Source organism: Agelaius tricolor, unplaced genomic scaffold (assembly GCF_023055355.1).
Source record: "Agelaius tricolor isolate 1412-34295 unplaced genomic scaffold, bAgeTri1.0.p SCAF_1, whole genome shotgun sequence".
Taxonomy (NCBI): domain Eukaryota; kingdom Metazoa; phylum Chordata; class Aves; order Passeriformes; family Icteridae; genus Agelaius; species Agelaius tricolor.
Window position 1 is genome coordinate 91,910,981 of NW_027269261.1, and position 26,073 is coordinate 91,937,053.

The window sequence follows — 26,073 nt, forward strand, 5'->3', positions numbered from 1 at the left end:
TGGATATGCAAAGAAAAGAATATCTGGTTCCAAAACTTCAGTAGTTTTTACTCACTGGAAAGATACGAAAGAGGATTTTCCCTGTGACTATTTTATGCACCTGAATATGATTATTACTAAAGTTTCTGTGGCTAGATGCCTCGATGTTCATACAAGGTTCGGTTTAAATCTCGTTTTATTGCAGCCTCAGCGCTAATGGGTTGGGTTTAGCGGAGGTTGTGGATGCTACGCTGGAACCTCACTGCAGCCAGAGCTTGAATAACAACGAGATGAATCTCCAAGCGCCACAGAAACAGCAATAATTCCTAATTCCTTACAGCAAAACAGGGCACAACGTCATTTTTTAACGTCCGAACGGTTTTCCCGGCCGAAACGCCGCGCTCCCGGGGAGCCCCCCCTTCCCTCTGCGTTTCGGGGGGAGGTAGGGCTGGGGGCGGGGGTGTCCCTTTGGCGCTCATTGCGGGTGCATCTGCCGCGGGCCGGGGGCGCGGGGCTCTCCGGGCCGGGGCGGAGGCGGGCGCGGGTCGGCGGGGCGCTCCCCCGGCCGCGGCGGCGGGGCCCCCTGGAAGGGCGGCGGGGCCGGGGCGGCGCTGATTGGGCTGCGGGCGGCCGAGCCGCGCCGCCCCCGCCCCGCGGCTCCGCCCGGCCCCCGCCGCCGCAGTGACACTAATGAGCGAGTTCTTCCCACAGGTCTCCTGCCTGGAAGTGCTGACAGATCAAGGCAACAAATTTCAATTACAAGCCCTAATTTGTGTCCGCAGAGCGTTTGTTACCCATGTCAGCCCTGCCTGGCCCATCAGACGGGGCAGAACGTGGAGGAGGAGGAGGAGGAGGAGGAGGGGAAGAGAAGGAACGCATCTGCAGAAAGGAATAGAATTTTTTTTCCACTTAAAAAAACCCCAAAACAATCCCCCCCTCCCAAAAAAAAAAAAAAAAAACTTGGCTGATAACTCGGATTTAAAAAGAAAGGCGAGGAAAAGCCCCAGCCCCTTGCCTGCGCGGTCGGGAGGACGGGAGGGCGGCCGGCGAGGCGGGCCGGGCGCGGGTGCCGGTGCCGGCGGCCGCGGGGCGCCTGGATGCTCGGGCTCTAGGGTGGCGGGCATGGCCGACAAGCGGCGGTCCTCGCCAGGCACCACCATGAGCCTCAAGGCTCACGCCTTCTCCGTGGAGGCTCTCATCGGGGCCGAGAAGCAGCAGCAGCAGCAGCAGCAGCCACCGCCGCGGCAGCCCAAGCGGAGGAAGCTGGGCGGCGAGGACGAGGCGGCGGAGGAGGAAGGCGGCAGCGGCTGCTGCGCCAAGAGCTCTCCCGCCGCCGCCGCTGCCGGCAGGACCTGCGGTGACATGGACCTGGGCTGCGCCGCCCGCGCCGCCGCCGGTGAGTGCCGCCCCGCTCCCGCCGCTGCCCCGGCCCCGCTCCTCGGCTGGGCTCGGCATCCCCGTTCCCCGCCGCGACCGGCGCTTTCATTCCCCGCTATCCCTTCTGTCTGTCCACGCTGCGTGGGCACCCACCACCCTTCTCGCTGGCCTGGCGGTGAGATCCGCGGCGCCCCTCGGCCGCCGGCACGGGCAGGGCGGCTGCCGGCGGGGCTGTCGGTGCCGCGGCGCGGTGGAGCGACGGCGGGGGGCTGTCCCGAGCCCTGTTTCCGAGGAAAGGCAAAAGCTTATATGACACATATGTGTATGTGTGCTGCTGAAAGTGCGTATGCAACGATGAATATAATTATGTGTGCATATATACACACACACGCACACACACACATATATATATATATATTTGTAATTGTATGTATACACATAGACACACACACAGCACCTACATATATGTGTGTGTGTAATTTTCTATATGCAGTTTCACGCTGCGGAGCAGAAGCCCGTAGCCAAACGAAATGCGTCGCCGTCCTCGCACCCCGGACGGGCTTCGCCCGCCCTGGCCCAGGCACGGCGTGGTGGCGATGGGGGCAGCTGCTCCCTGGCAGCCCGGCCGTGCTGCCGCGGTCCCGGCGCCCGGGTTCCCCCTTCCCCGGAGCCGAGGCTGCGGCCCGGGCCGGCCCGGGCAGGCCGTCGCTGCCGCCGGTCTGGCCGCTCGGCCGGGGCTGAGGGACACCCCGATGGCGAAGTCGGAGCTGCCGCGGCCGCTATCGCTCCTCCGCTCTCTCCGCAGGCGGCTGCGAGGAGGGATTCCTGGCGGGCTCCCCGCCCGCCTCCCCCAGCGGCTCCCCCAAGGGCTCCCGGCCCGGCTCGCCGCTGCCCACGCCGCAGGCGCCGCGCGTGGATCTGCAGGGCGCCGAGCTCTGGAAGCGCTTCCACGAGATCGGCACCGAGATGATCATCACCAAGGCGGGAAGGTAACGGGCACGGCGGGGCCGCCACCCGCGCGCTCCCGGGGCGGGCGGGCACATCAAAGCGGGCCCAAAGCGGGGGAACCCTCCAGATTTACGAGGCAGGTAGATGGCGATAATGTTAGATGGGCACGGGAGCATGTGGCGTTTCGGGTTTCCTGTTCATTAGGGCGAGGTCTGGGAGCGCCGTGCCCTTCTGGGGGGAAGCTTTTCCCCTTTCCAGGGGATACACATGGTAAAAACCTGGGAAGTATAAAAGTATTTGAACTTATTAGAAATTACAAAAACATATTTTATTGAATCCATATGCTACCGTCTGCATTTTCAGAGAGGCTTTATTAATGATTGAAACGCAGTCTTAAACAGCACAAAGCTGCATTTGTCTTAAGAGAGTCCAGTCGGGGAATTTCTGTTTTATCTTACAGGTGCACTGAAATAACAGCAAAAACTAGTTAGCCATAGTCAGGTTTTTACCCTCCTGCTTATTCAGAAATGGCGGAATACGATTTTTGTTTCCAATAACTACTTTTAATGGATTGTTTTTTAATATTTTTTATCACAACAGCAAATACTGAGTAAACTGGAATAACTTTCAGGTTTATAAAATGCAGAAGAGTATCTTACTAGCGTGCAGTTAGGACTTTTTTTTTTCAGTGCTTCAAGAATGAAATTTTCTGATAAAAAGCATGCCGAGCTAAGAGCTAAGGGCAGTTTTATGTTCAAACCACCTCATTGGTTAATTAATCCGTTTCTCCACAGAAGGATCTAAATCTTGAACGTTTGGTTCTTCGTCGTTTTTGTTTTATTTATTTTTTTTTTTCAGAAATTTGCTCGTAGGTTCAAATAAAGAACCTGCTTTCAATAAAGACGTTTTACTATACCTTTCAAAGACAGAGTAGCTCTCGCACTTCACCTTTAGTAAGTTGCAGACAGGAAGTCCCGTGTCAATAAAGACCATATTGTTGGGTTAGAGCATGGCACATTGGCTTTTATAACTGCATCCTTGCGGTGTTACAATTGTATCACCGTAGATTTAGCTTTCTAATTCGCTGCTACAGCAATGATACACCATTTTTCTGGCGTCACTTGAACCTTAATGGCAATTTGCCTTTCTGTAAGCCTTGGGCTTCCTGGGTGGAGGTGGTGTTTGCACATCTCCAGGAATATATTTCTTACTAATATCTCAAATGGGTTTTAAATGTGTGTACTGCTAAAGTAAAGTCTCAAACCCAAATGATTTACTGTCTAACAATAAAGTTGAAATGATGTGGTAATAGCTGTACTCCCAAAGCGTATCCCCAAACATACAAAGCATTGTTCGAGTAAATGCACTTTAGAAATCTGTTTTGACATATCGAATGGGCCATTTCATGGCTATGTAACTATAATCGTCCAAAAGGACTCTGTAGGCTAAAAAGAAGAACGAGAAAAATCCCACGAAGCGGTTACTTTTCCTAAACAACCATTCCCGAGTCTGTTTCATATTAAAAATGACCTCTCTCTTTCCAATGTTCAGGCGGATGTTTCCTGCAATGAGAGTGAAGATCTCAGGTTTAGACCCACATCAGCAGTATTACATTGCTATGGATATTGTGCCAGTGGATAACAAAAGATACAGGTATGGTGACTTTAAGGCAAAAAACATATGATGTAAGCCATAGGGTGCTTGGCTGTTGGAAGAAAGTATTAACACAACATAAATTAGCAGAAGATCATGTTTAACTCTCCTTGAAGGTTCTTATTTTCATCCCAGTGTATTTTAGAAGACCATATTGTACCAAAGGCAACTAAAATTTGTGTTGAAGCTCTTTATGCTGCATTTGCCTCACACTGTGTATGTACTGCAGGCAGATGCTCAAGTTTGGCTTTCAGAGTGCAGTTCTAGTGCAGTCAGGAAATGTTATAATATTTTATTCCTCCTCCTGACAGTAGGGATTATTTCCTATTAACCAATAAATATGAAAATGTACATTTTTTTAGTGCCAAATGGTATTACCATTAACTGATAACATTAATAGCATGGAAATCTGATTTAAATAACTTACAAGCTATGTGATGTGACTTAATAAGTAAGTCATGCTTCAAATAGCTTATAGAATTTAATTTAAAAAGTGAGATATTTGGTTGCTTAAACTAAAAAAGGTAATGTTTCTAATTACTGTTATTTAAAGAATTAATGGCATTATTGTCTGGAGAATGATGTGAGGAACAAAAGAGGTTGTTCTTTGAACATTTAGGAGTAGTAATTTTGTGCTGAAGCTCTCACTGTTTCGAGGGTAGTTGTGTTTTGAGGGTAGTTGTGTTTCGAGGGAGCTGGTTAGGCTCTGCAGAAGCCACTTGTTCTGTGGAAACGTTTGCAAAAGTGGGCCCGCAGCAGCTGCTGTTGTGAGTTGAAGCCGTTTCCAAGGTCTTGCTTTCCAGATGCAATCCCGTGCTCCTGAGTAGCCGGGGGGAAGCCTGGCCAGAGTAGCTCAGAGGAGACAGGATCAGGTCTTTACCAATTGCAGGTTTGATTGCTTTAACCTATACTTAGCGTAATGTAGGGAAAACCACTGCAGATTTAATTCTAGAACTAGGAATATTTCAGACCATGATTAAAAGGTTGGTTCTGCAGGAATGCTGCCTTGTTTCCTAAGCAAATGCCTTCCTGTGTTTTTCCTGTACTTACCTCATTGACTGCTATTTTGTCATTTTCTTGTGTGGCGTATAAGACCTTTCTTAGGACCATTTTTGATTTTGAGTTTTTCAACAAGGGGCACCAGATACCAGGGCTGACGATGCTCAACATATACAGTCAGGGGAGTATTTCCTGTGTCTGCCATAGAAGGAAAAAAAGCTTCTTTTTCCTTGTACCAGTGCAGTGCAGTTCAAATGGAAGCTTTTTTTTCTTTCCTTTGTGTTGCATGTGCGCATTTGCTTAACAATTATCTAAATGTATAATTCCTAGAAGGTCTGAACAATTCATAAATCCATAGAAAAACCAAGGTAATAATTCCAAATTTATTAAAATATTACTACTAAAAATTACAAGCGGTTATACTGAGTATGAATTGTTTAAACCTCATTTCATTTAAAATAATTACAGTCATACTGACCTACACTGTCTTCACAGTGTGCTACATGGTGCCCAGATAACTGAAGTAACTTAATGAGAGTAGTAGGAAGGGCGGTATTTTCTCAGTTGGCAAATTAGAATTTTTTTTTATTCATGTATTAGTATGTATTAGTTTTTATCATGTATTCATGCCTTTAAGCTTTCCACTAAATGTTAATGTTTGACATGTTTTACTTGGTGCCTCTTCTCATTCTATTCTGTGATTTTTTTTGCTGTCTGTTATTTCAACTCTGGCTGTTTGTGCAGCTTCACACACTGTCTTGCAGATCTGTAAATTTCATAGAAATGACAGCAGTCACATGGAGCCTAGTCTTTAGACTGCTGACAGAGCAAATAGCAAAACTAATGGAAATGAAGAAAATTACATATAGGTCTGGACTTCCAGCAGAATTTGACCTTATAAATATTTGGAAGCTTATGCTGTAGCTCAAAATGTGTATTTATCACTGAATTTTTTATGTATGTGCATTTATAAGTTTATTTACTTTTCTAGGAAAAGCATATATTTAGTATAAATCAAGAAATATAAAATAAATGAAAAATGTTACAAGAGTGATCTGGGGTGGAGAATTTGTCTGCAGGAGAGAATTTCTCCACCATTCTAGATCTTAGCTATGCAGCTTGATCTGAATTGTATGGAGCGATACCTGCATTGGATCATTTTGTTTTCTGTTCTGACTGTGTTGCTTGTCTTTTTCTAATAAGGAACTGAATTGTGCAAATATATGATTTGATGAAGTCTTTCTTGTTTTCATTTAAAAATACAGCTGAATTACTGGGTTTTTACTGTACTTGAAAAAGATAACTTTCAATTAATGCTTTTTAAACTGCTTTGTGAAGTGCCTGCCTTCGAAATAGGTTTTTAACCAAAGCAGACACAATTTTTGTTATAAAATCATCTTGTCAGCACTGGCCTATCAAATGAAATACAGACTCCATGTTTTCATTTTTTTAACCTTTTTGCAATACCATCTAAGCCTATTAATATGGTCTACCGAAATATCAAGAGCATAGTTTCTCATAATTTCATTGCTTTTCTCTATCATAATGTTCTTTCCCTTCAATAACTTTATTTATAGAGTCTTATATTAGACTCAACATGATAAATCTTCCAGATATGGAATTACTACTCAATTTGATAAAAGAAGGACCAGATTCTTCCTTATTTGCTGTTGCCTTTTCAGAGCAGAGCTGTAGGAGTCAATGAACCGACACCAGCTTAAAGCTCATTTTGAAACCTAGTGTTGAGACTGTGACTGATTTTAGGAAGAGCAAGGTCAGGTCAGAGCATGGATTTTAACCTTATTTTTGCAGGTGCCAGGACTATGTTTTGAAACAAACAAACAAACAAAATTTCTTTTTATTTATGCAAAATTGTGCTTTTTCATGTTTTGTTAATTGATGGGTTTTTGCTATAAGCATGGGCCCTAATTTATTCATGCTGAATGGGTCTAATAGATTGTTATGGTGCTAGTGGTTAGAGGTATTTGTTTTCTTTTTACAGGTATGTTTATCATAGCTCCAAGTGGATGGTGGCTGGCAATGCTGACTCCCCGGTGCCGCCTCGTGTTTATATTCACCCTGATTCACCCGCCTCAGGGGAGACGTGGATGAGACAAGTGATCAGCTTTGACAAACTGAAGCTTACTAATAATGAGCTGGATGATCAAGGGCATGTGAGTACTTGCTCTTTCTTCGGTGGCATTATGTGTAGGCACATTGCTCAGCCCTGAGAGGCTCTGACGTACAGCTGCGGGGTGCCAGAAATAGGCTTGACTTTTCAGAGTTGTTTTGGAACTTCACTGTCCACATCTAAAAGCTTCTAACTTTCTGCTCCGATAATTAACTGCCTATTAGAGCCTGCTGTTTTACTCCCCCCTCAAATAGAGAACTCCTTCTGCAAAGTAAGACTTTACAAGGCTAAATTGCCTAATACAGAGGGGCAGAATTGCTCTCAGTATTTCCCACCGAGCGTGTTACTCGCAATTTCTCCTCCGATCGAAAAGGACTCTTAAATTCACAAGTGGCTAGGAGAAACATTAATAGTGTGTAATACCTTCACATGAATAAAAATACACTTAAGTATTTTCTTAACCTAAATGTTTGTGTGAAATCCCGTGAGGTGTTAATAATTGCAGTCCAAAACGAATAACATGGGAGCTGGGTTTGCTCCGATGATGATTTATTGCATACCTTATGAAGCAAGACCCTTTCACAGCTGAGGCTCATTACTTCTGGAAAAGCTGGCGAAGACGTGTGCAGTATGAGTGTTCTGTTTGCAAGTTCTAAATTGTTTAGTTATGACATTATCTAATGTGACAAAATGTGTTATGTTAATATTTCCTTTTCTCTTGAAAACTGTTGAAACATGACAGATGTAAGCCAGTATCATTCCAGCAATCCCTGATATAGTTTTACTTGACACCTTAAGAAATAATTAAAAAATGAGGATTGTTTTTAGTCGGGGTGAAGTCTTTGATTTTACAAACCCCTGTAATAAATGACAAATGTTGGCATCCTTTCAGAAGAAGCATCGAGTTCCAAGTTGTAGAGTTTTAAGATGTTAGAGGAAAGTTCTGAGACAGGATGTGGATTCCATTGTCCTTAGCATAACCCAATTTATTAACCAGGATACTTTCTCCTTCAAGGAAAGGAGTGAAAGAAAATATACCTGGCACAGAGCACAAAGATACCACACTCATCTTTCAGTATGGTTGTAGCTCTGTGACATTGAGCCAGGTATTTTGCTAATACATAGTCTGAGATTTTTCCCCCTAATTTGTGTTTGGAAATGCAATGATCAGAGGCAGGAATACAGGCGCATGGCTGACCTAACAAATGTGATAACAAGGATAAAAAGACTTCCATTTGTGCAATAATTTTTATTATTTTATTTTGTTCTTCCTTAAGCTAGCAGTGCTTTTCTTAGGATAGTACAAAAGAGGTTTTATATTGCTTTTTTCCAGAATTACGGTTATGGAGTCTTATTTGGCCGTGTCCATTTGAGTTAAGGTTAGCACATGAAGTTCCCTTAGTTTCCCCAGCATTTGTGTATTTGTGATTCCTCTCAAGTGGGACTTGTTTTCCCTGAATCCTGAGTCTGTTGTAAGGGATTTGAAAGTGAAGAAGATGCAAATGGATAAAATGTTGCTTTTCCAGCAGTGAGCGGGCTTTTGTACTCAGTGGGTGCAGAGGGACGATCTGCGGGTACTGTGTGGTCCATCCGTGCACTTGCAGTTGCAAACTGCCCTGTGATAAAATCTCAGCTATGCAGAGAATTATGTTATTCTATTTTTCCATCCCAGATTTTAGCTTTGTGTTTATTCTGAACTGAAACCTGTGTAGTATACACAGCACACCATTATTTGTAATACGGGGGGATATAAATTTTCTGGTCTTTAGTTAAGTATTTTGGCTTGGAAACGAGTGAAGCAAACCTCAAGTACAGTGACTTGAGACACATTGAACTGATTCAGAGCTATGGCAGTGCCCCTCCTCCCCAAAATGGAAATTTAAGTATTAAAATAAAAGGACAAAAGAAGGATGACTGTAAAATAATTTCATATTTCTCAAATCTGGAAAATTGCAAACATGTCATTCATAATTACCAGAAAAGGCAAAAGCAGAAAGCAGAAAAGTGTCTCTTCCAATGGGTACATTTTTTCTTTTAAAGTTATGGTAGTGTGGAATGCTGTATTGAAAAAGCTATGTAGCCTCTGAATGCCTCTAGCAATAATGGAAAACGAATAATCATATTTTGTGATGAATATAAAAAAACCAATTGTTTCTCATAAGCAGGAAGAAACCGTTTTTCTCAGGAGGGTACCAGGGGACGGATGGCGAATTAGAAGAGCTAGGAGTCAAGGCTGTAAAGTCTCTCCAATATTTACTCTTATATCAGAAGTTCTGACTCTCCCACCCCTGTATGGGACATGGGGTATATTTTATATTATTAGAAAGTAGTTTTTTCCTCTCATGCATAGGCAGAGGGGTTCAGAGAAACCTCAGTGGGGTTTCCACCAAGCAGCATTGGCCTTTAGCTGCTGTTCTTTGGGAACGCTTTCCCTGCTTTCTGCTTCTGGCAATTTAATCCTTGTTGAACCTGTTCCTTTATGCTTCCTGTGCTTGTTGGAGGTGTAGGCTTTTGCAGAGTTATTGTGTTCAAGTCCTGGGGGTCGGTTTTGATCTTGAAGGCTTTGAGGTAGGGAGCTTGCATTATGTCAGTCTAGAGCCTTTTTACCTATTCTAGAGTATTAACTCTCAAGATCTCTGAGGGAAGTGGTTCATGTCAGTGGGAATAGAGAGAGTATTTGCAAACAGGCACTAAGGTAGAATTTGTATGCAGTCTTTATGTTGTGGCAGTAGCTGGTGGCAGCAGTTCATTCCCCTTGCATCGTGTTGCCCTGAGATTAACATTCTGTGAAAGGAGATCAGCCATCTCTAAGAGACTCACTGCTCAAGCACTTTCCAGATTCCATGCTGCCTGCTGCTGTTTTCATCAGCATTTCAAGTGGGACTTTGTGACTGTGCAGTTTTATAGTGCTGCTGAGCTCAGAGGTTTTTGAAATACGTATCTGCACACAGGACACTCTCTGATACATGGGTTCCACTTGTAGTCTGTGGAGATGAAGCAAAATTTGTACAGACATGTTTTCCTTGTGTGTTTCTGATCTCAAAAGAAGTTCCAGAGTGAATTTCCTGCCTTGGAAATACCATAGAGTCATTAAGACACACACTATGGTTTTTATGTGTTTCATCTAAGTTGTGATACTAAGGAAAAGTAAACCTGGATTCTGCAGTTGTCACTGAAAAGTGCATGGTCTGGATGCTGTTTGTTAATGCCTCTCATCCCTCTCTCATCTGTGGAATGAGTGCTTCATTGTAAAAGCAGTCTCTCCCTCCGGCTGGTTAGAGCTGGCTAATTTTTCTATTTCAATGCAGTTTTTAAACTGAATTTCAGTGGAGGGGAAAACTCAACATTTTTTATGCTATTTTCCATGCTTTTCAACTGAGTATTTTTTGATGCAGCGGAACATCTTTTAACTTTTAGTGAAAATGAGGCTGTTAGTGTGTTAATTGTTCCTTGGTGGTTGGGGTGGGTTTTTTTCCCCATTTGAAAGTGGGGCGAGGCTGGAAGCAGAGGCGGACTGTAACTCTGCCCAGACTTGGCTCCAAGTAGCGAGCTCTGCTTACAGTCAATGGGCACTTATATGTTCTTGTCACAATGAAAAGCTGTGAAACATTAGTATTTGCACTTGCAGTTTTCGTCTTAGTACAGAGGGAATCTGTACTCCTCAGCCCCACACACTTCCCTAACTGCAGACAGCCTGAGTGCCTGTGCTTTGGAGGGAGGATAAAGGATTTTTGGCAAAAACAGCAGCAAGGACTGTGTCGGTAGTGGGGAGGTGACCGTGTAGTCTTGGCACAGCCAAGTGGCTGGAGGATTGGTGGTGTCTCCCCTGTGAAGGAGTTTCTGGCTCTCGTTTGTTCTGGCTGAGATGGTTGTGCCATGGTGGTGCTCATGCTCAGGGTCAGCTCTGAGGCCTCATCGTGGCAGCAGCTCTCAAAAGCCATTGCAAAGGTAATCCCAGCTTTGTGTGGCTGCAGGTGTTCTCGTGGCCTTTGCTCTGCCTTCTACCTGTGGATTCCCTGCTGCAGTGTCGTCTGTCTGATCATGATTTCTTGACAGCTGCTGTGGCCAAAGTTTAATTTTACTTTTTGTGAGAGGTTTATTCCCGCATGAAGTGTTTTCATCTTGTTCTGTGAGGACTTTGTGAAGAGAGGCAGGCTCTTCAGCTGTGAGTTGAATGTAATGCCAGTTCATATTTGGGAACACAGCGAGATTTCCGATTGGGGTTTTTTGGTGTTGGATTTTAAGGGCATGAAGGGAAAGTTGCTGTTACTGCAGATAAACTGTTACATCCCATTGGTGCTTTTAAATGTGAAAGCCCCGTGAAATGAAATGCCAAAATCTCCTTTCCCTTAGCTTTTTCTTCACAGTAGCTTTAGGTGATGCTTTGAATAATAGAGCTAGATTGTTTTTGGAGTGGAGATGTTGCATCTCTCTCTCCTTTTATGTCCTTTCTTCATATGTTGCATTTTAATTCACAAGGGCTTTGCAGTTATGCATTATTTAGAGTTTGGAGTCCTTCAGATCATGAACAAAGATCCCATTGTTAGAAGACATGGTACAAAATCAAGAAAAAAAGATATTGCTATGGAGTTGCTAACTGCCAAAACAGCATGTCAGCACAGGAAATTTCAGTACAGGACAGAGGCCAGACAGCTTGTTCCGAGGAGATGACATGGATCAGTTTAGCTGTAATAGCCACCCAGATAAGCAGTGGGAGGTGTTCATCCATGTGCTGCTTTGATATCATTTGTTCTGATGTGTGAGCAGATCTCTTTGTAGCTGCCAGGGTTATCACTGATGTGTGAGCCAGCAGTGGTTTGCACCACAGAGCTGATGGGGTGAAGTAATCCATGTGGGAGAGAACATGGCATGCTCAGTGGCACCCAGACAAATGGCAAGGCACAGAATTGCAGTGGATTTGAACTGTGCAACATCTTTTCTTGATAATTTCTTTTTCTGTTGCACCAGCATCTCCCCTGGTACCACTGGGTGTTCAGAGGGAAACAGGGTGAGGAATGTGCTGTCCTCTCTGCATTTTCATTTTGTAGATCTTTGCCATTGGAGAACTGAAAGGAGTGTTGTAAAAGAGAAAACACTTCTGCACAATAAAAAATCTTGCTCTGTTCAGAAACTTGAAAAAGACTTCCTATGAGAACATCTATAGGGCACTCCCTGAGCAAATTAATTGGAGCCTGTGATGTCATTGTCAAAACCTTACTTAAGGGCTAATAAAACCCCTGATTATCCAGAAACTGGCCTTACCAAAACAGGGTCATGTAATCTGGCCAGGACCAAGTGTATTAAACTAGCCAAACTCTAGTTTATCCAAACAAATGTAATGTCCTCTATATAATTTGGGTGAATGAGCTTCCATGGTGTCTGACATAGGGGCTCTGTTGAGTGCTTGAGCACACGCACATTCTGAGCCTACTCACAGAGCAGGAAATTAAAAAGCTTCCCCAGAATGTTGATTAGTGGTTCCACAGGCCAATAGCCATAGGACTATTTATTTATCAAGTTACTAATTTCTTAGGTCTTCCAACAATAATAGCTGAACTTCAATTTTTTTTTCTTGAAATTTTTTATTTTAATAGTGGTTAGCTGAAGTGGCGTAAAATAGAGGAAAAATTCTGTATTTTAAATCTCCTTTAAAATTGAGGTAAAGTACCAAGAGGTGTCTGTGTGTTTAATTTATGCAGTATGCATCCACTCCTCTTTTATGATTTATTTTTGATTCAGTTTTTTGTATGCTGGGAGGGTTTTTTAATTGAAATTCACTGTCTGTTTTATGGATTGATTGCTATTAACACTTTAGAGTTTTGGATTTTGTTATCATTTTACTCTTAATTTTATGCTTCTTCAGAGTGTGAGAGTCTCAGCTTGTGTTCCAACCAAGATTTGTTTCCAGCCTTTGGGCTATAAGGAAAAAAATTGGTCTAGTAGTACATCCTGAAGATTCCAAAAACAAAAGGCAAAATTCTGCTGCTGTTAATCCTGTTAGGTCAAATCCAGACTTCAGTGGAAAAAAGTGACAAAACTTTCATAATTCTTGTGGGACCTAGACTTCATTCCTGAATTCTGTTTTTGTTTTTTGGGTTTCTTTTTTTTTCCTTTTTTTGAGCCAGTTTCAAATAAGCCAATCTCTGAATTTGGAGCTCCTGAGTCGTAATTTTTAAAAGCTTAGGGTTGGTAATAACATAAATGCACAGGGATTAGACTACTGTAACAAGAACCTTCAGAGGTTAAGGAAAACATTTGATTTCCAGTAAGTGGCATGGTAAACACATACCATAACCTGTTCCAAAAAGCTATTAGTCCTGAAACAGCAGGGTGTCCTTTCTAACAAATGTTATCTTTTTCCTTGCATGACTGCATAGATTATCCTTCACTCTATGCATAAATATCAGCCTCGTGTCCACGTCATCCGAAAAGACTGCGGCGATGATCTGTCCCCTGTCAAGCCCATCCCCTCGGGAGAGGGGGTGAAAGCCTTCTCCTTCCCTGAGACAGTCTTCACTACTGTCACAGCATACCAAAATCAACAGGTAATTCAGGCTTTCTGGTTAGCACTTTACGGGCTTTTCAGAGCAGACCAGAGATGTAAGAGATAGGAGAAAAGTAGACGCTGTCATTATATCACTTATGAAAATAGAACTATCAATTTTTTGCTACAAGTAGTTTTCACTGTTAGTATTGCTGCAGTGCCTGGAGGCCATAGGTGAGCCTTCAGAGATGCTGCATGTAAAAAAAAATCTTTCTTATTATGAAGATCACACAGTCCAATTAGCATGCTTAATGGTGTCTTGATTATAAACACAGTATTGAAGAACAAGGCAAAGAGCAGTCTAGTTTTTAAAGGTGTTTCTGTACCTTTAAATGTGGATATGTTAGACTTTTTAAAGACTTTTTAGACTTTTTAAAGCACTTCTGTTCCTGACTCCAGTGCTTTTAATACTCCCAGGACCTTAACAGAGAAGCTGAGTTCTGAAGAAAGTTGTAGTTGTTTTTATTAACTGCATTCAGCCTATATTATTAAGGACAATTTATCTGGGTCCACATGGATTCAAAGTCAAAAGTGAACTGCAGGTTGTATCACTCAGCTCTTTCTACCTCTCGTTTAAGTTTCAGCATACATAGTTATTATTGTGACATTTTATTACTTCCATATAAATTATTGCAGCTGTGTTTTTTTAAATTTTGAAATACTCATTGATAACTTCACAGAGAGAGGAACAGGAGAGCTATGTAAATACTGAAATATAAGTTTTTGGTGATTTTCCCATTTATTAAAATAATTTACAGTTATTTGGGATGTGGTGTGTTTTGCTGGGTTTTTGGTAGATTGGTTTGGTTTGGGTTTTTTTTTCCATGGAGGATAATAACCTAGAGATAATCTCTCTTTTCACATTCCCCTCTTGACCAGTACAGAAATAAAATTTAATTTAAATTTTATTGCAGTTAGACAGTGAACTCTCTTAAATGAAGAATGACATTTGCCTGAAGTTTTTTCTCAGTAATTCCTAATGCCATTTGACAGCTTTAAATACCTATTAGCATCTCCAGGGATGTGCAAAAATAATGATCAGAAGATTGGTCCTTATTTTGCTATGTTTCAGGACAGCAATCTTAAACCATTCAAATATGAAGATATTTCCTCTGTCAGCTTTTTTTCTGTCAGGAGAGCTGTTTTCTGTGCTACTTATCTGAGTTTACAGGCAATAATTTTTCTTATTAATATTCACAGATCACTCGTCTGAAGATTGATAGGAACCCATTCGCCAAAGGCTTTAGAGATTCGGGCCGTAACAGGTAGGTGTTGGGGAGGAGCTGGGCTTCTTCCTGCTGACAGAATCAGCTTGTGAAGGCTGTTCAAAGCCAACACCTGCACTTACAGAAAAACTAATTTGAGAACTCAGACTCCTTGAGGGACCACTGAGACTTCCCAGCAATGTTCTCTGTGGTGAATTGCCATTGCTACACCTCTGACCATCTAGGTCAGGAACAGACTGGCACTTGGCTTGACTCATGTGCTCAAGTTTCCTTTCAGTGGAAGCAGTGACACACCATGGAGGCTGCAAATGGACTTAATGCATATTCAGGTCCGTGATTTCAGGCTATGCTTGAAATCTCCTCTTTCTCCTGGCTGGAGACAAGTTGCAGATACCATTGTCAAACTACATGCTCAGGTTCTCTTGCAAGTAAGGGGCTCATAGGATGGGTTAATGGCTTGTTTCCTCATTAAGGGGGAGAAACTGGTTTGTGCAGTAACCTTATGTTTAGTACACTTGCCTAGGAGGTGGGAGACCTGTATTCAAGTGTCTGTTTAGTCTAAGGAGTTTTAAATCCTCTTCCTAGGTGAATACCTTTTCTAGCAGGCTATAGAAGACCTTGAACTGAGCCTGGTTTCCACCTCTTCTGTGGTGGATGGACTGATTAATTGCTTATTCTCTCTTGATCCATGAATCTTTCAAAATAGCAGTGGGAAATCTGTGTAGTGCAAAGTGGAGACTTAGGTCTGGTCCAGGCTGCCAGTGCCAATGAGGTATTTTATCCAATGACTGTTTATTGCAAGCTACTTAAGCCTGTTTTGAATTGTATGTTAAACCATTTCAGCTAAAAAAAAACCAAGCAGTATTTCATTGTGGTGTATAGTATACATCAGTTCCAGCTACCACATTGTGTTTGGTGTCTGCAGCTGCTATATTTATGACCAGGCCTTGCAGAGAAGGGAGCAAACTGTGCTGGTAAGAATGATCAGAGAGTTTCTTTTTGATAGTTGTTTTATTGAGCTTCTCTGTTAGCAGAAGTTACAGCATTAAAGCCTGTTTTACATAAAACCCAAGTTACATAAAACCTGAAGCTGGACAGTAAATGACAGTAGTTTTTGGAAAATGACTACTTATAGAAGGGATGACGTAGTTGCAAAGACTTACATGAATTCTATTCTTTTTAGTATGTCTGAGATTTTGTCTTCTAGCAAGAAATAAGTATCCATGTTCTGGCCACTCACACAAATAGAGCTTTGCCCTCTTTTCTAGGTTTCTGGTTAGAAATGAAGTGAACAGTAGCTTCCAGGTAAATGCAGTGACTGGAGAAGCAAAACATGCTGTGTGTACTTTAGGAAGAAGAAGGGTTGCCATACGTGCCGTGTTTGAAAGCTCTCTCTCTCCTGGGCAGTGTCTCTGCTGTGCTTGCTGTTTGCAGAACTATAAAATAAGTACTATGGAATCTCCTAAGAAGTGCGAAACCCTGATCCTCTGAAAAGTGCAAATTTAGGTGGACTTAGAATTTCTTCCATAAGAAACAAGAGAAGATATCCTTTTAGACAGCAAGGAAAGAATTGTTCAGAAATTAGTTTTGAACAGGTTGTAATGTGGTGGGACAGCTCTGGAATTACCTGAGGATGATGTAATAGTGCTGCATCTGCAACCACACAAATACAGTTATGGGACTGGGTGTCTCCAGAGAGGGGTTTTTTGTTTGGCTGCTAGGAATAGTCTGGTTCAGGCATTGGAAAAAAAAGCAAGGTATTTTGATTGAAAGTTATTTTTTATGGAAATGGATTAGGAAGGCAAGTTCTGAAGGAAGAGTCAGCATCTCTAAAATGTTTTGGAGCAGCCTTTAGATGAGGTCTGAGTGCTTTTAATCTACAAACACACGCGTTACAGAATTGACTCTGCAAACTCTTGTTTGTTGCAAATTGACATTGTTTTACTGAAGTCGCTATCACTGTTTTCTTTTGTAGTCTGCATTTCTGGATAAGCATGTTTGGCAATTCAGCTCAGTATTTTAATTGTCAGGGAAAATTTCTATTGGTATACTCAGTGGATTATTATTTTGCTCTGCTACTAAATACCGAAATTAAATGTTAAGGTTCTGTTATCCTCATTGTTCTAGCTGGTGTGTTTATCATTGAGGCATTTTAGTCTGCAACAAGTTTAAAAAAATATTGTGGTTAAATTATACCAAACTTTTCAATATTGTTTTTATGCAGCTGTCTCACTCTGCATTGCTGCATGCAGTAATTCAGTTTAATTAAAAATATGCCCTTCTAGGTCATTCCTGTTCAGTCCCACAGGCCATTTTACAGAAATCAGTAGCTTCACCTTTTAAAAACATTCCCAGTGCATTTGCAAAGTGTGACAGAATTTAGGTGCTGAGAATAGTTTCATTCTTCAGTTGGGCCTTAAGTTTGACCCTATAAAAACTTCTACTCAGGAAAGGACCAGAATTTCTCCCTTTAAATACTTTGGGGAAAAACATAACTGTTTTGTTAAATAAACTTGGGCATTTGATAGCACAAATTAGGGTGCTGATAAAATGTGGAAATTTTTCAAAGGCATCTTGTATAAATTATCGCCTTGGCTACATTCCTCCAGGAGGTGGCTTTTATCTCCACTTTAACTAGAAATAAAAATTCACCATTACTGCAGAAAATTAAGGCTATCTTTTTAGGCCAGGTTCAGCTAATAAACGCTTTATAAGTGTTTCCTGACAGGCATTTGTGTTCCTGCTGGAAGGAGTAGTATCAGAACATGTCGGTTGCTTCAGACTGGGTTGCATAATTCAAGTTTACAAATACTGCTGCTCAAAGGCAAGCACTTGTATTTGGTGTGTGTCTGATGCTGACACTCAACAGGCCTCTGGGGCCCAGCAGCCAAAAATAACTCCAAAATTGTACCTCTAAGTTTGTGTACCTCTGAGGTGTATTATTCATAAATAATTGTCAGAAAACAAATGGGCCTTTATCTTCAGGAAGCAGAGAGTTTTCTGAACAGTGTCTGACACCATTGTCTACACAGTTCTGATTTCTCAGGACACTGTTGCAAGAAAATGAATGAAAACTTTTAGTTTCTAAAGGTATTTTGCTTAGCAAAACAACATTTTTTTTTACACATGATTTTGGTAGAAAAATAGCTGTACATCCTTGCCTTGCTTAGTTCCAAGTGCGATTTTCCAGCTCATCAGTAATGACTGGGAATCCTGTTTTAATAGAAGTTGCCAGTGGATCACCTTTATTCTAGGAAGAAATAGCAGATCATCCCTCTGGCACTTAAAAACTGCCAGAGGGATGATCTCTTTAAGAAATATACTAGCAAAACACTTAAAATAATTTTAGCTAAATCTTCTCACTCAAACAGCCCTCCCAAAAGGCCAAAAATATTGAAATAGAGAGCCAGGCCTGTGGAATTGGAAAGCACTTTGTGCAGCCCAGTGGTTGCAGGTCCCTGTGGTCTCATGGACGGGCTGTAAGGCTCTTTTCTAAAAAGTAAATTCAACTTGAAAATAATCCTGAAATGTTTATATGTTTCTGAGGTGGAGTATTCAGAGACGTGTGGCAAAATACAGCTTGTTTTCATGACACCATGCTTCTTTTGTTCTAAATAGAATGGGACTGGAAGCTCTGGTAGAGTCTTATGCCTTCTGGAGACCTTCTCTGAGGACACTTACATTTGAAGACATACCTGGGATACCCAAACAAGGTAACGAGTGTCTTTGTGTTCTTTCAAAACAAAAACGAAAGATGAAACTTTGCCCATCATACCTTATGAAAGTTTAGGTAAGTGTGTCACTCACAAGGCAAAAACAACCAACTAACCACAGTAGAGCCATCCCCTCTCATCAGTTATTCTAAGTTAGAAAACTAATGCTAACTCAACCACCATGGGAATAAAAATGTTAGATTGCAAAGAAAAATCAGATCACATGTGGAGAAGAATGCTAGTTATTAAAGGATTGAGTAGCCTACTCCTTAGTGTTATGCTCTGGCTGGACACAAAACGTAGAGATCACTTACAGATGACTTCTGTTGTACACATGCAAACTGCAGTGTAGGAATTACTTGTGCTTTCAAGGAAAAAAAAAAGAGAAGAAATGTTCTCTTAAGTAATGAGTAAATAGGAAGAAGCTTAATTTGTTTTCTTCTTAGAACCCCTTCTGGATTCTTAAAGACCTGAAAATTGTTTAGTAAATGGGCCAACAAACTTTATCGGCATCCTAGAGCTTAAAGAAATGGATCACCTCTCAGTTTTGCTTTTTTCTGCTCCTCGCTCTTTGTTGGAAACCTCTTTGTTTCCACTTTCCCCATTGTGCAGGTAGTGTCTTGAATGAGAAAAATATTTAAATGGCCCATTTGGACAGAGAGCGGAATCTCTGTACTCTTTTCTGACTTTTTTTATTTCCTGAGTATACTCCAATGCACATAGAAAACCTCTTGGCCTTTTCCCAGCTAAATCAGATGTATTGCTCCCAATTCTTTGCATTTTCTGCTACCAAATTGACAAACATCCAGTCTGGTTTCTTGATAATGTATTGATTGAAAAGTTGTTAAACATCTTCAGAGCAAAAACCCAGAACTTAGAGAAATTCAGAGAAATCACTTTTGTCAGCATTTTGGTTCACTCCTTTGAGAAATCTTGTGTATCAGTCCTTGATGTGGGGAACTAAAAGGAAGGTTTGTGCCAAATCATAGACACATTGGATGGTTGTTGTCAGAGTTTTGGGCATAGCATGGGGGTGAGGGATGGTCTCATCAAAAAGGCCTTTAATGAGAAGACAGAATGAGACCTGAAATACCTTGTCAGACTGTGTAAGACTGAAAGGCAACTGATGATGCAGTTAATCCATTTAGGAGACAGAGCAGCTTTATTGGCTGTTTGTGTGTAGGAGCATTGTTTGGGAGCAGGGGAACTGCTGCCACCGTGAGATTCTTGCTTCCTTTTCTGCTGGTGTCCGAGGTTAAGAAGATTGTTGAAGTCCTTGATATTCTGGGAATGGAAACTTGCAAAATCTTTAGTCATCTATACCTTGGACATAGAGACTTTGTGAAAGACCCCATTAGAAATTTGTCCTGGTTGTTAACACTGAAAGTGCCCATCTTCAGGTAGGGGATGGGCACTTAAAAGAATTAAAAGAGATTAAAAGAAAAATGTGTCTTATCATTTCTGTAATGTGGTAGTGCCTAATGATGCCTTGTGATTGTGGTGTCCTGTTCACAGAGAAGCAGCAGCAGGCAGTGTTCTTTAATAATGTATATTTCTTTTTACTAGCTCACCTATTATGATAATCTGTTAACTTACTGACAGAACTTCTCTCTTTGCAGCAACAAGCTGTCGGATTGTTAATGTGATTCATAAACAGGAGGTCTTCCTTGTTAGTGTCTTCTGCATGGGAGACTGTAAAAGGCCCCAGTTAATTTTTCCATGCTCAGTTTTCAGGAAGATGCAATCTTTTAAGAAAAGGAAATCTTCCTTGCAGCTGAGAAACTTTTAGTCCTGAGAAAAGACTTCACCTGTGGCAAGCAGTGTGCTTTCAGGAGCATTCAGCGCTGGTATTTGTAATATAAAGTTCTGATATCAGTAAATGAACAATTTGCAAACAGTTTGCTGCAAACCTATCCATTCAAGAGCTGAAGCAGCTATGGGCAGTGTTCAGCTCACACTTTTCCTGAAGTTGTTCTGAATTTTTTGGTTGTTCTCAGAATTTTTTTGGTTTGAAGTCAGAAGTTTTTTTGTTCTGAAGTTGGGAATTTTCCCAAAGCTGTTATCTGTGAGCGTCTCTGAGCAAAGGAGCTTGTTCCTCAGCTGGTGCTCAGACAGTGACAGGCACTGAAACACCTTCTGCACTGTAGCAAGAGCAGAGACAAGCCAAAAATCATAATTTTTAAGAAGGCTTCCTGTGATAGGGTACTCACTTGGCTAAGTCTTAACTGCCATGAAATTTTCTTCCATGTCATATAAGAAGCAGTTAACCTTTTGGACAGGAGCCCTAATTACTGAGCGATGGTTGTAAAAACATAACTTAAATTCTCTTTCTTGGTCAAGTTGTTTCTTTAGAAACATGCATGTGATTCACTCACACATTTTCCTGCACATGTCTGTACAAGTTTTTAATTAATATGAGTTGGATTTCATCTCAAGGGTTATTATAAAAGACAAAGGTCTTGATCTTTCACCTAGGAAGTGGACCTTTCCCAATGTGCTTCTCACACTGTAATATTCTCTTCCAGGAAATGCAGGTTCCTCTACTTTACTCCAGGGATCTGGCAGTGGAGTGCCATCTACCCACCCTCACCTTTTACCAGGCTCCCCTTGCTCCTCTCCAGCCTTCCACCTCAGCCCCAACACTAGCCAGCTGTGCACCCTTGCTCCAGCTGACTACACCGCTTGTGCGCGCTCGGGCCTGGCCCTGAACAGATACAGCACTTCCCTGGCTGAGACCTACAACCGGCTCACCAACCAGGGCGGCGAGACCTTCGCTGCCCCAAGGACTCCCTCCTACGTCGGCGTGTCCAGTAGCACAACTGTGAATATGTCCATGAGTGGCAGTGACGGGGATGCCTTCAGCTGCCCGCAGACTGGCTTATCCATGCAGATTTCAGGGATGTCTCCACAGCTCCAGTACATCATGCCTTCCCCATCCAGCAATGCCTTTACCACTAACCAGACCCACCAAGGCTCCTACAACACGTTTAGACTGCACAGTCCCTGTGCGCTCTATGGATATAACTTTTCCACATCCCCTAAACTGGCTGCCAGTCCTGAGAAAATCGTTTCTTCCCAAGGAAGTTTCTTGGGGTCCTCGCCAAGTGGAACCATGACGGATCGGCAGATGTTGCCCCCCATGGAAGGAGTGCACTTACTTAGCAGTGGGGGGCAGCAGAATTTCTTTGACTCTAGGACCCTAGGAAGCTTGACACTCTCGTCTTCTCAAGTGTCTGCACATATGGTTTGATGAAGCCTTTAAGTAAAAGTACAGTATGTTTGGTGTCTGCAATGTATTTCTTTTGGAATATGAAAGGACACTCGATGTAGCTTGTAAAGTGTGTGTATATATAATATGAGAGGAAGTTTCACTGAAATTTTGACTTGCTTCTGGCCAGATTATTCTTCTATTTTGAGTTACACAGAGTTTGCTACAGTGCAGACTGCTTTAGTTTTCTGGTATAATACACTTAGTTGTATAACACGTTGGGACATATGCAACAAATTAAGTAAGACTTCCTCCCCTTTCCCCCTCCTCTGTTCTAACCCCTTTAAAGAATGAAGTGACACTTGGAGTATTAAACAACACAAAAAAGCCCACTTATATTTTCTATAGTACTAGCGAGTTTCTTTAAAACATTCATACAATAAGCTGATGCACCAAAGGCATTTTACAAGTTTCTTCTGTTATAAGGGATACAAAGGTTATTTGGACTTCTTAGTGCTAAGCATCAAGTATCCAGCCTACAAAGTAAATGGAAAGATTAGTTTGCCTTCTCATGATATGCTGGTTTTAGCTTATCAATGGCACATCATTCTCACTAGAATTTGTTTTTTTCAGCATCAGTCTAGATTTATGGTTATATATTTGAGGACAAATAATGAATATTCAAATTGTGGTGATAGGAATAATTCAAGTCAACAGCACTAGAAGCAGCATTCCTTTGTATGAAATTAATGTTGGGGTGCTTAATTTTTGTCAAAGGTAGGGCTTGATGCATATTTTTCCTCCATAAATATTGCCTATAAGACATTTACTGGACAGTAGAATATTCTAATGTATCTTTGTTTTTGTATTTTTACTTTTTTAAAGGAAAATTCAGTTTGATTTAGGAAAAAAAAAAAAGAAGTGAGCAGGATGAAAAATTCCGTTATTGGTTTTACCTGTTTTGTTTGTGTGACATGTTTTGGGTTTGGTTTTTTTCTTTTGTGTTTGCTTGGTTGTTTTTGTTTTTTGTTTTTTGTTTTTTTTTTTTAATAAGGGCAATAGGTCCTGCATCCTCAGTATTTCAAAAATGCATCACCTGTATCAAGTAGGTAGATGAGCCAGTTTGCCCAAAAGTGTTTCTGGAAGCAGAACGTTGTCATAGCTGCCTTCCTGTTGCTCTGGTTTTGTCTTGGAATAGGAGAAGTTTCTTTCATTCCCACCCCTGGTTTCTAAATGGCACTTGTAAGAATGTAGATCACCATCTGCTCCTGACCAGACTTCTCCAAAGTCCCAAGGACACAGGGAGACACCATGGTGAAATTTCTGCCCTCATCTGCACCTGCACAGCCCAGGTGTGTATCAGTCCTTCTGCAACAGCTGCCTCTCAGCTGCCCATCTGTCAGAGCTGAGCCACAGGGGTTGGAAAACAAATTTTAGTGCTTGACAGAACAGGTCATCTCCAACAGTATGCCAATCCTAATTTATACTGTGCAGGTGATGTAAAGGCATTCTAAGGTGGGTACAGATGTGCTTGAAAACGCTTCCCCAGTCAGCATTAAAGGAGATTAAGGTCGTTCAGGTTTATGTTTGTTGGATTTTTTTGGTGAAGGTGAATTTTTATGTGTCTCACGCATTCTTACATCTTTTCAGGCAAATAGTGGGCTTACCCACTCTCACTTCAAAAAAGACTCATTTCAGCTAATATTTCTTCAGTGGGATGGAAATAATATATGCAGAAACAGCTCTCTTGCTACCTCCTCTTATCTGGGAATAGAACAGCAATCTTTAAGCCTGTGCCTGAAGAATGCTTCATTTCTATTGGTTATGTATTTGTTTCTGTTAAAGATACATATAAAGTTCTTTTTCAAAGTTAGAAAGAGAAGATGATGCAATTTAGGTGATGTGGGCCTGCTTCTTTGCTGTCTTAAACTTTCTAAGTGACCTTTCTGAGTAAACCTAAGTTCACTCAGTCTCTATCAGATTTTTTTCTTCTGAAAAATGTGATGATAGCACTTCTCTTCCTCTGAGGAAGGGGTGACAGTACATTGAAGATGAAGATCATCTTTACATTTACTGTGCTGTGGACAGTATGTTACAGATGAATGGCTGGATGGTGTTAATATATGAGAATAAAAAAGTAAATTCATGTACTTCAGCTCTGTTGCTGGTCTTGGCAGTGCAGTGTCCTTTGATGCAAACTTCCTAGAAAAGACCTGCAATGCTAAAATTGCTGTTCAAACTCATGCTATTGGTTTGTGAAATGGTTCTAAGGTGTGTAGAAGATGATAAGAAAATTTTCAGCTATGCAAATTGTCATAGCTCTATTGGTTTAAATTAAGAAGTAACTTGTGTATAGTTATTCCTGATCTAGGAAAAACTTCCAAATTTTGCAGTTGGAAAAACACTTGAATGGAAAGATGGTACAACTAATCCATACTTGAAAAAACATAAATAGCCATATCAACTTAAGAGCTGTGACTAGGTAGAAATGTGGAAGAGCTAAATCATGCATGTTCCTATAAGGAGAGAAAAAAAAAAGGGTTGTGCATGGATGTTCCATAGTGGTGCTCCTGTCAAGCCTATGTACTTTATTGTCTGGTAATTTCTTAGAACTGGTCTCTTATTTTTCCTCAAATTATTCTTATCATATAACCACACAATATTGTTTTATTTGTTCCTTAAAATTTGAATAATATTGTAAATACTGGTTTGTCATTGTGAAAAGACTAGCTTTTTATCGATACAGTAAATGCTATATATGCATTATATCTATAATTATATATCTGTATTTTACAAAAGTGCCACAGAAAATATATTAAAGTGTGTATTCAAACACTTTTTACTACATTTGGAAAACTGAGAGGCTTGGGCCTATTTTTTTCACTACAGCTTCAAACCAAAGGCAGTGACTCAAAGGTAAGTTCTGAATTTCAGAGACTTAATACATCAAGCCCAACAAGTCCACAATTCTTTAACCACCTGCAGTTGAACCTCTCATGTTATTTCTATGCAAAAGAATCGTCCCAATAAATGCTGTGTATAAGGAGATAGTGGGCTGAAAGCAGAGCTGTGAGGTTTTTTGTGGGGAAAAGGGACTGAGCTGCTTGCCAGGATCTTTAGCCAGTGATGGAACTTTGGTACTTCTCACAGCCCATGTTATCCCAGATGCCAAGACCAGTTCAGCTGCCCTGTATCAACTGGATCTGAGAAGTTAGCACTACCACATGACCAGTTTCTTGAGCAGGAGCTTGGTACTCTGAGCTTTTTCTCTCTCTGTATTTCATTGGTAATTGCCCTTTGGTTCTGCTAGTTCTAAATGCAAAAAGCCATTGATTTTGAAGGCAGAATTTACAACCAATAATCATGTGGGTATACTGTTACTCAGCAATGAGCAGCATTTCTCCCTCCAGGGATACTGTTAGGCACAGTGGCCTTATTTCCTATTGTACTGCAATAAACGATTCCATGTGACGTAGCGCACAGGGCATGAAAATCTGATTACTTCAGAGCCTAGGGTTTCGTAGTCACTTAACACCAGCATTGTTGCAAATGACCAGAATTAGGGCAAGAGAAGTAGACATGAAATGCTTGATCATAAATATCAGGCCTCCAGGGAGAATGAAAGCTTCTGTTTTTAATAAGACAACAGTCCTTTTTTTATTATTATTTTATTTTTTTCTCTAGCACCATCAGACTCTAAGAGGGCTCATTTCTGCTTCAGCAGAGAGACAACTGGAGCAACTTGAAAGTCATGGACATTGTTGTCATTATTGCTAGTAAGCCTGTACCTTAAGCACTTCTACAGAAAAAATACAAATAATCCTCAGAAGTAGCTCACAAGTTATATGGGTATATTTTTCTTGTAAAGATAATATATCTAAATAATCTGTATAGAAGTATGCTTAAAAAGGTTGCAATTCATCATAATGAGTTAGTGCTTTTTTGGGGCTGACTCTGTGCTTCAGATGACAAAACCTGTTAATTTGTCAGTTGAGCTCTTCATTAATGTGATCCTCAAGATTCAATATTTTGCCTTGTATCTAACACAAAGTTGTAGATATGTCAATTTGATACATGCAAATACTACAGGAAAATTCATTTTTGCCTTATATTCCATCATATTCCTCAGTTACATGGTTGATTCAAAACATTGACTTGACAAGGTGACACACACTTCTAAGATGTGATGACTGGCATCATTAGGAAATAACATTTCTGGAAATTCAATTTGCTTTAAATGCCTTTTGTCACTGCTGTTGTGTTCAACCTCTGAAAAGATGTTTGCTATCCAAAAA

The 26,073-nt window shown here is 41.3% G+C and overlaps 1 protein-coding gene across 1 annotated transcript; it reads left to right on the top strand.

Annotated features, from left to right (window-relative positions):
• The first annotated feature begins 567 nt into the window (after positions 1-567).
• On the top strand, positions 568-24,611 carry TBX18 (T-box transcription factor 18). The gene is made up of 8 exons (XM_071443682.1): positions 568-1,375; positions 2,162-2,345; positions 3,856-3,957; positions 6,959-7,130; positions 13,465-13,632; positions 14,832-14,896; positions 18,476-18,570; positions 21,096-24,611. Exons 1-8 carry the CDS (start codon positions 670-672, stop codon positions 21,818-21,820), a joined length of 2,217 nt encoding a protein of 738 aa, XP_071299783.1. The 5' UTR covers positions 568-669; the 3' UTR covers positions 21,821-24,611.
• The last annotated feature ends 1,462 nt before the right edge of the window (positions 24,612-26,073 follow it).

Coding starts and splice junctions, on each gene's coding strand:
- TBX18 (XM_071443682.1), top strand. CDS start 670: ATGAGCGAGTTCTTCCCACAGGTCTCCTGCCTGGAAGTGCTGACAGAT. Junction 1,376..2,161: donor CGCCGCCCGCGCCGCCGCCG/GTGAGTGCCGCC, acceptor CTCTCTCCGCAG/GCGGCTGCGAGGAGGGATTC. Junction 18,571..21,095: donor ACCTGGGATACCCAAACAAG/GTAACGAGTGTC, acceptor ATTCTCTTCCAG/GAAATGCAGGTTCCTCTACT.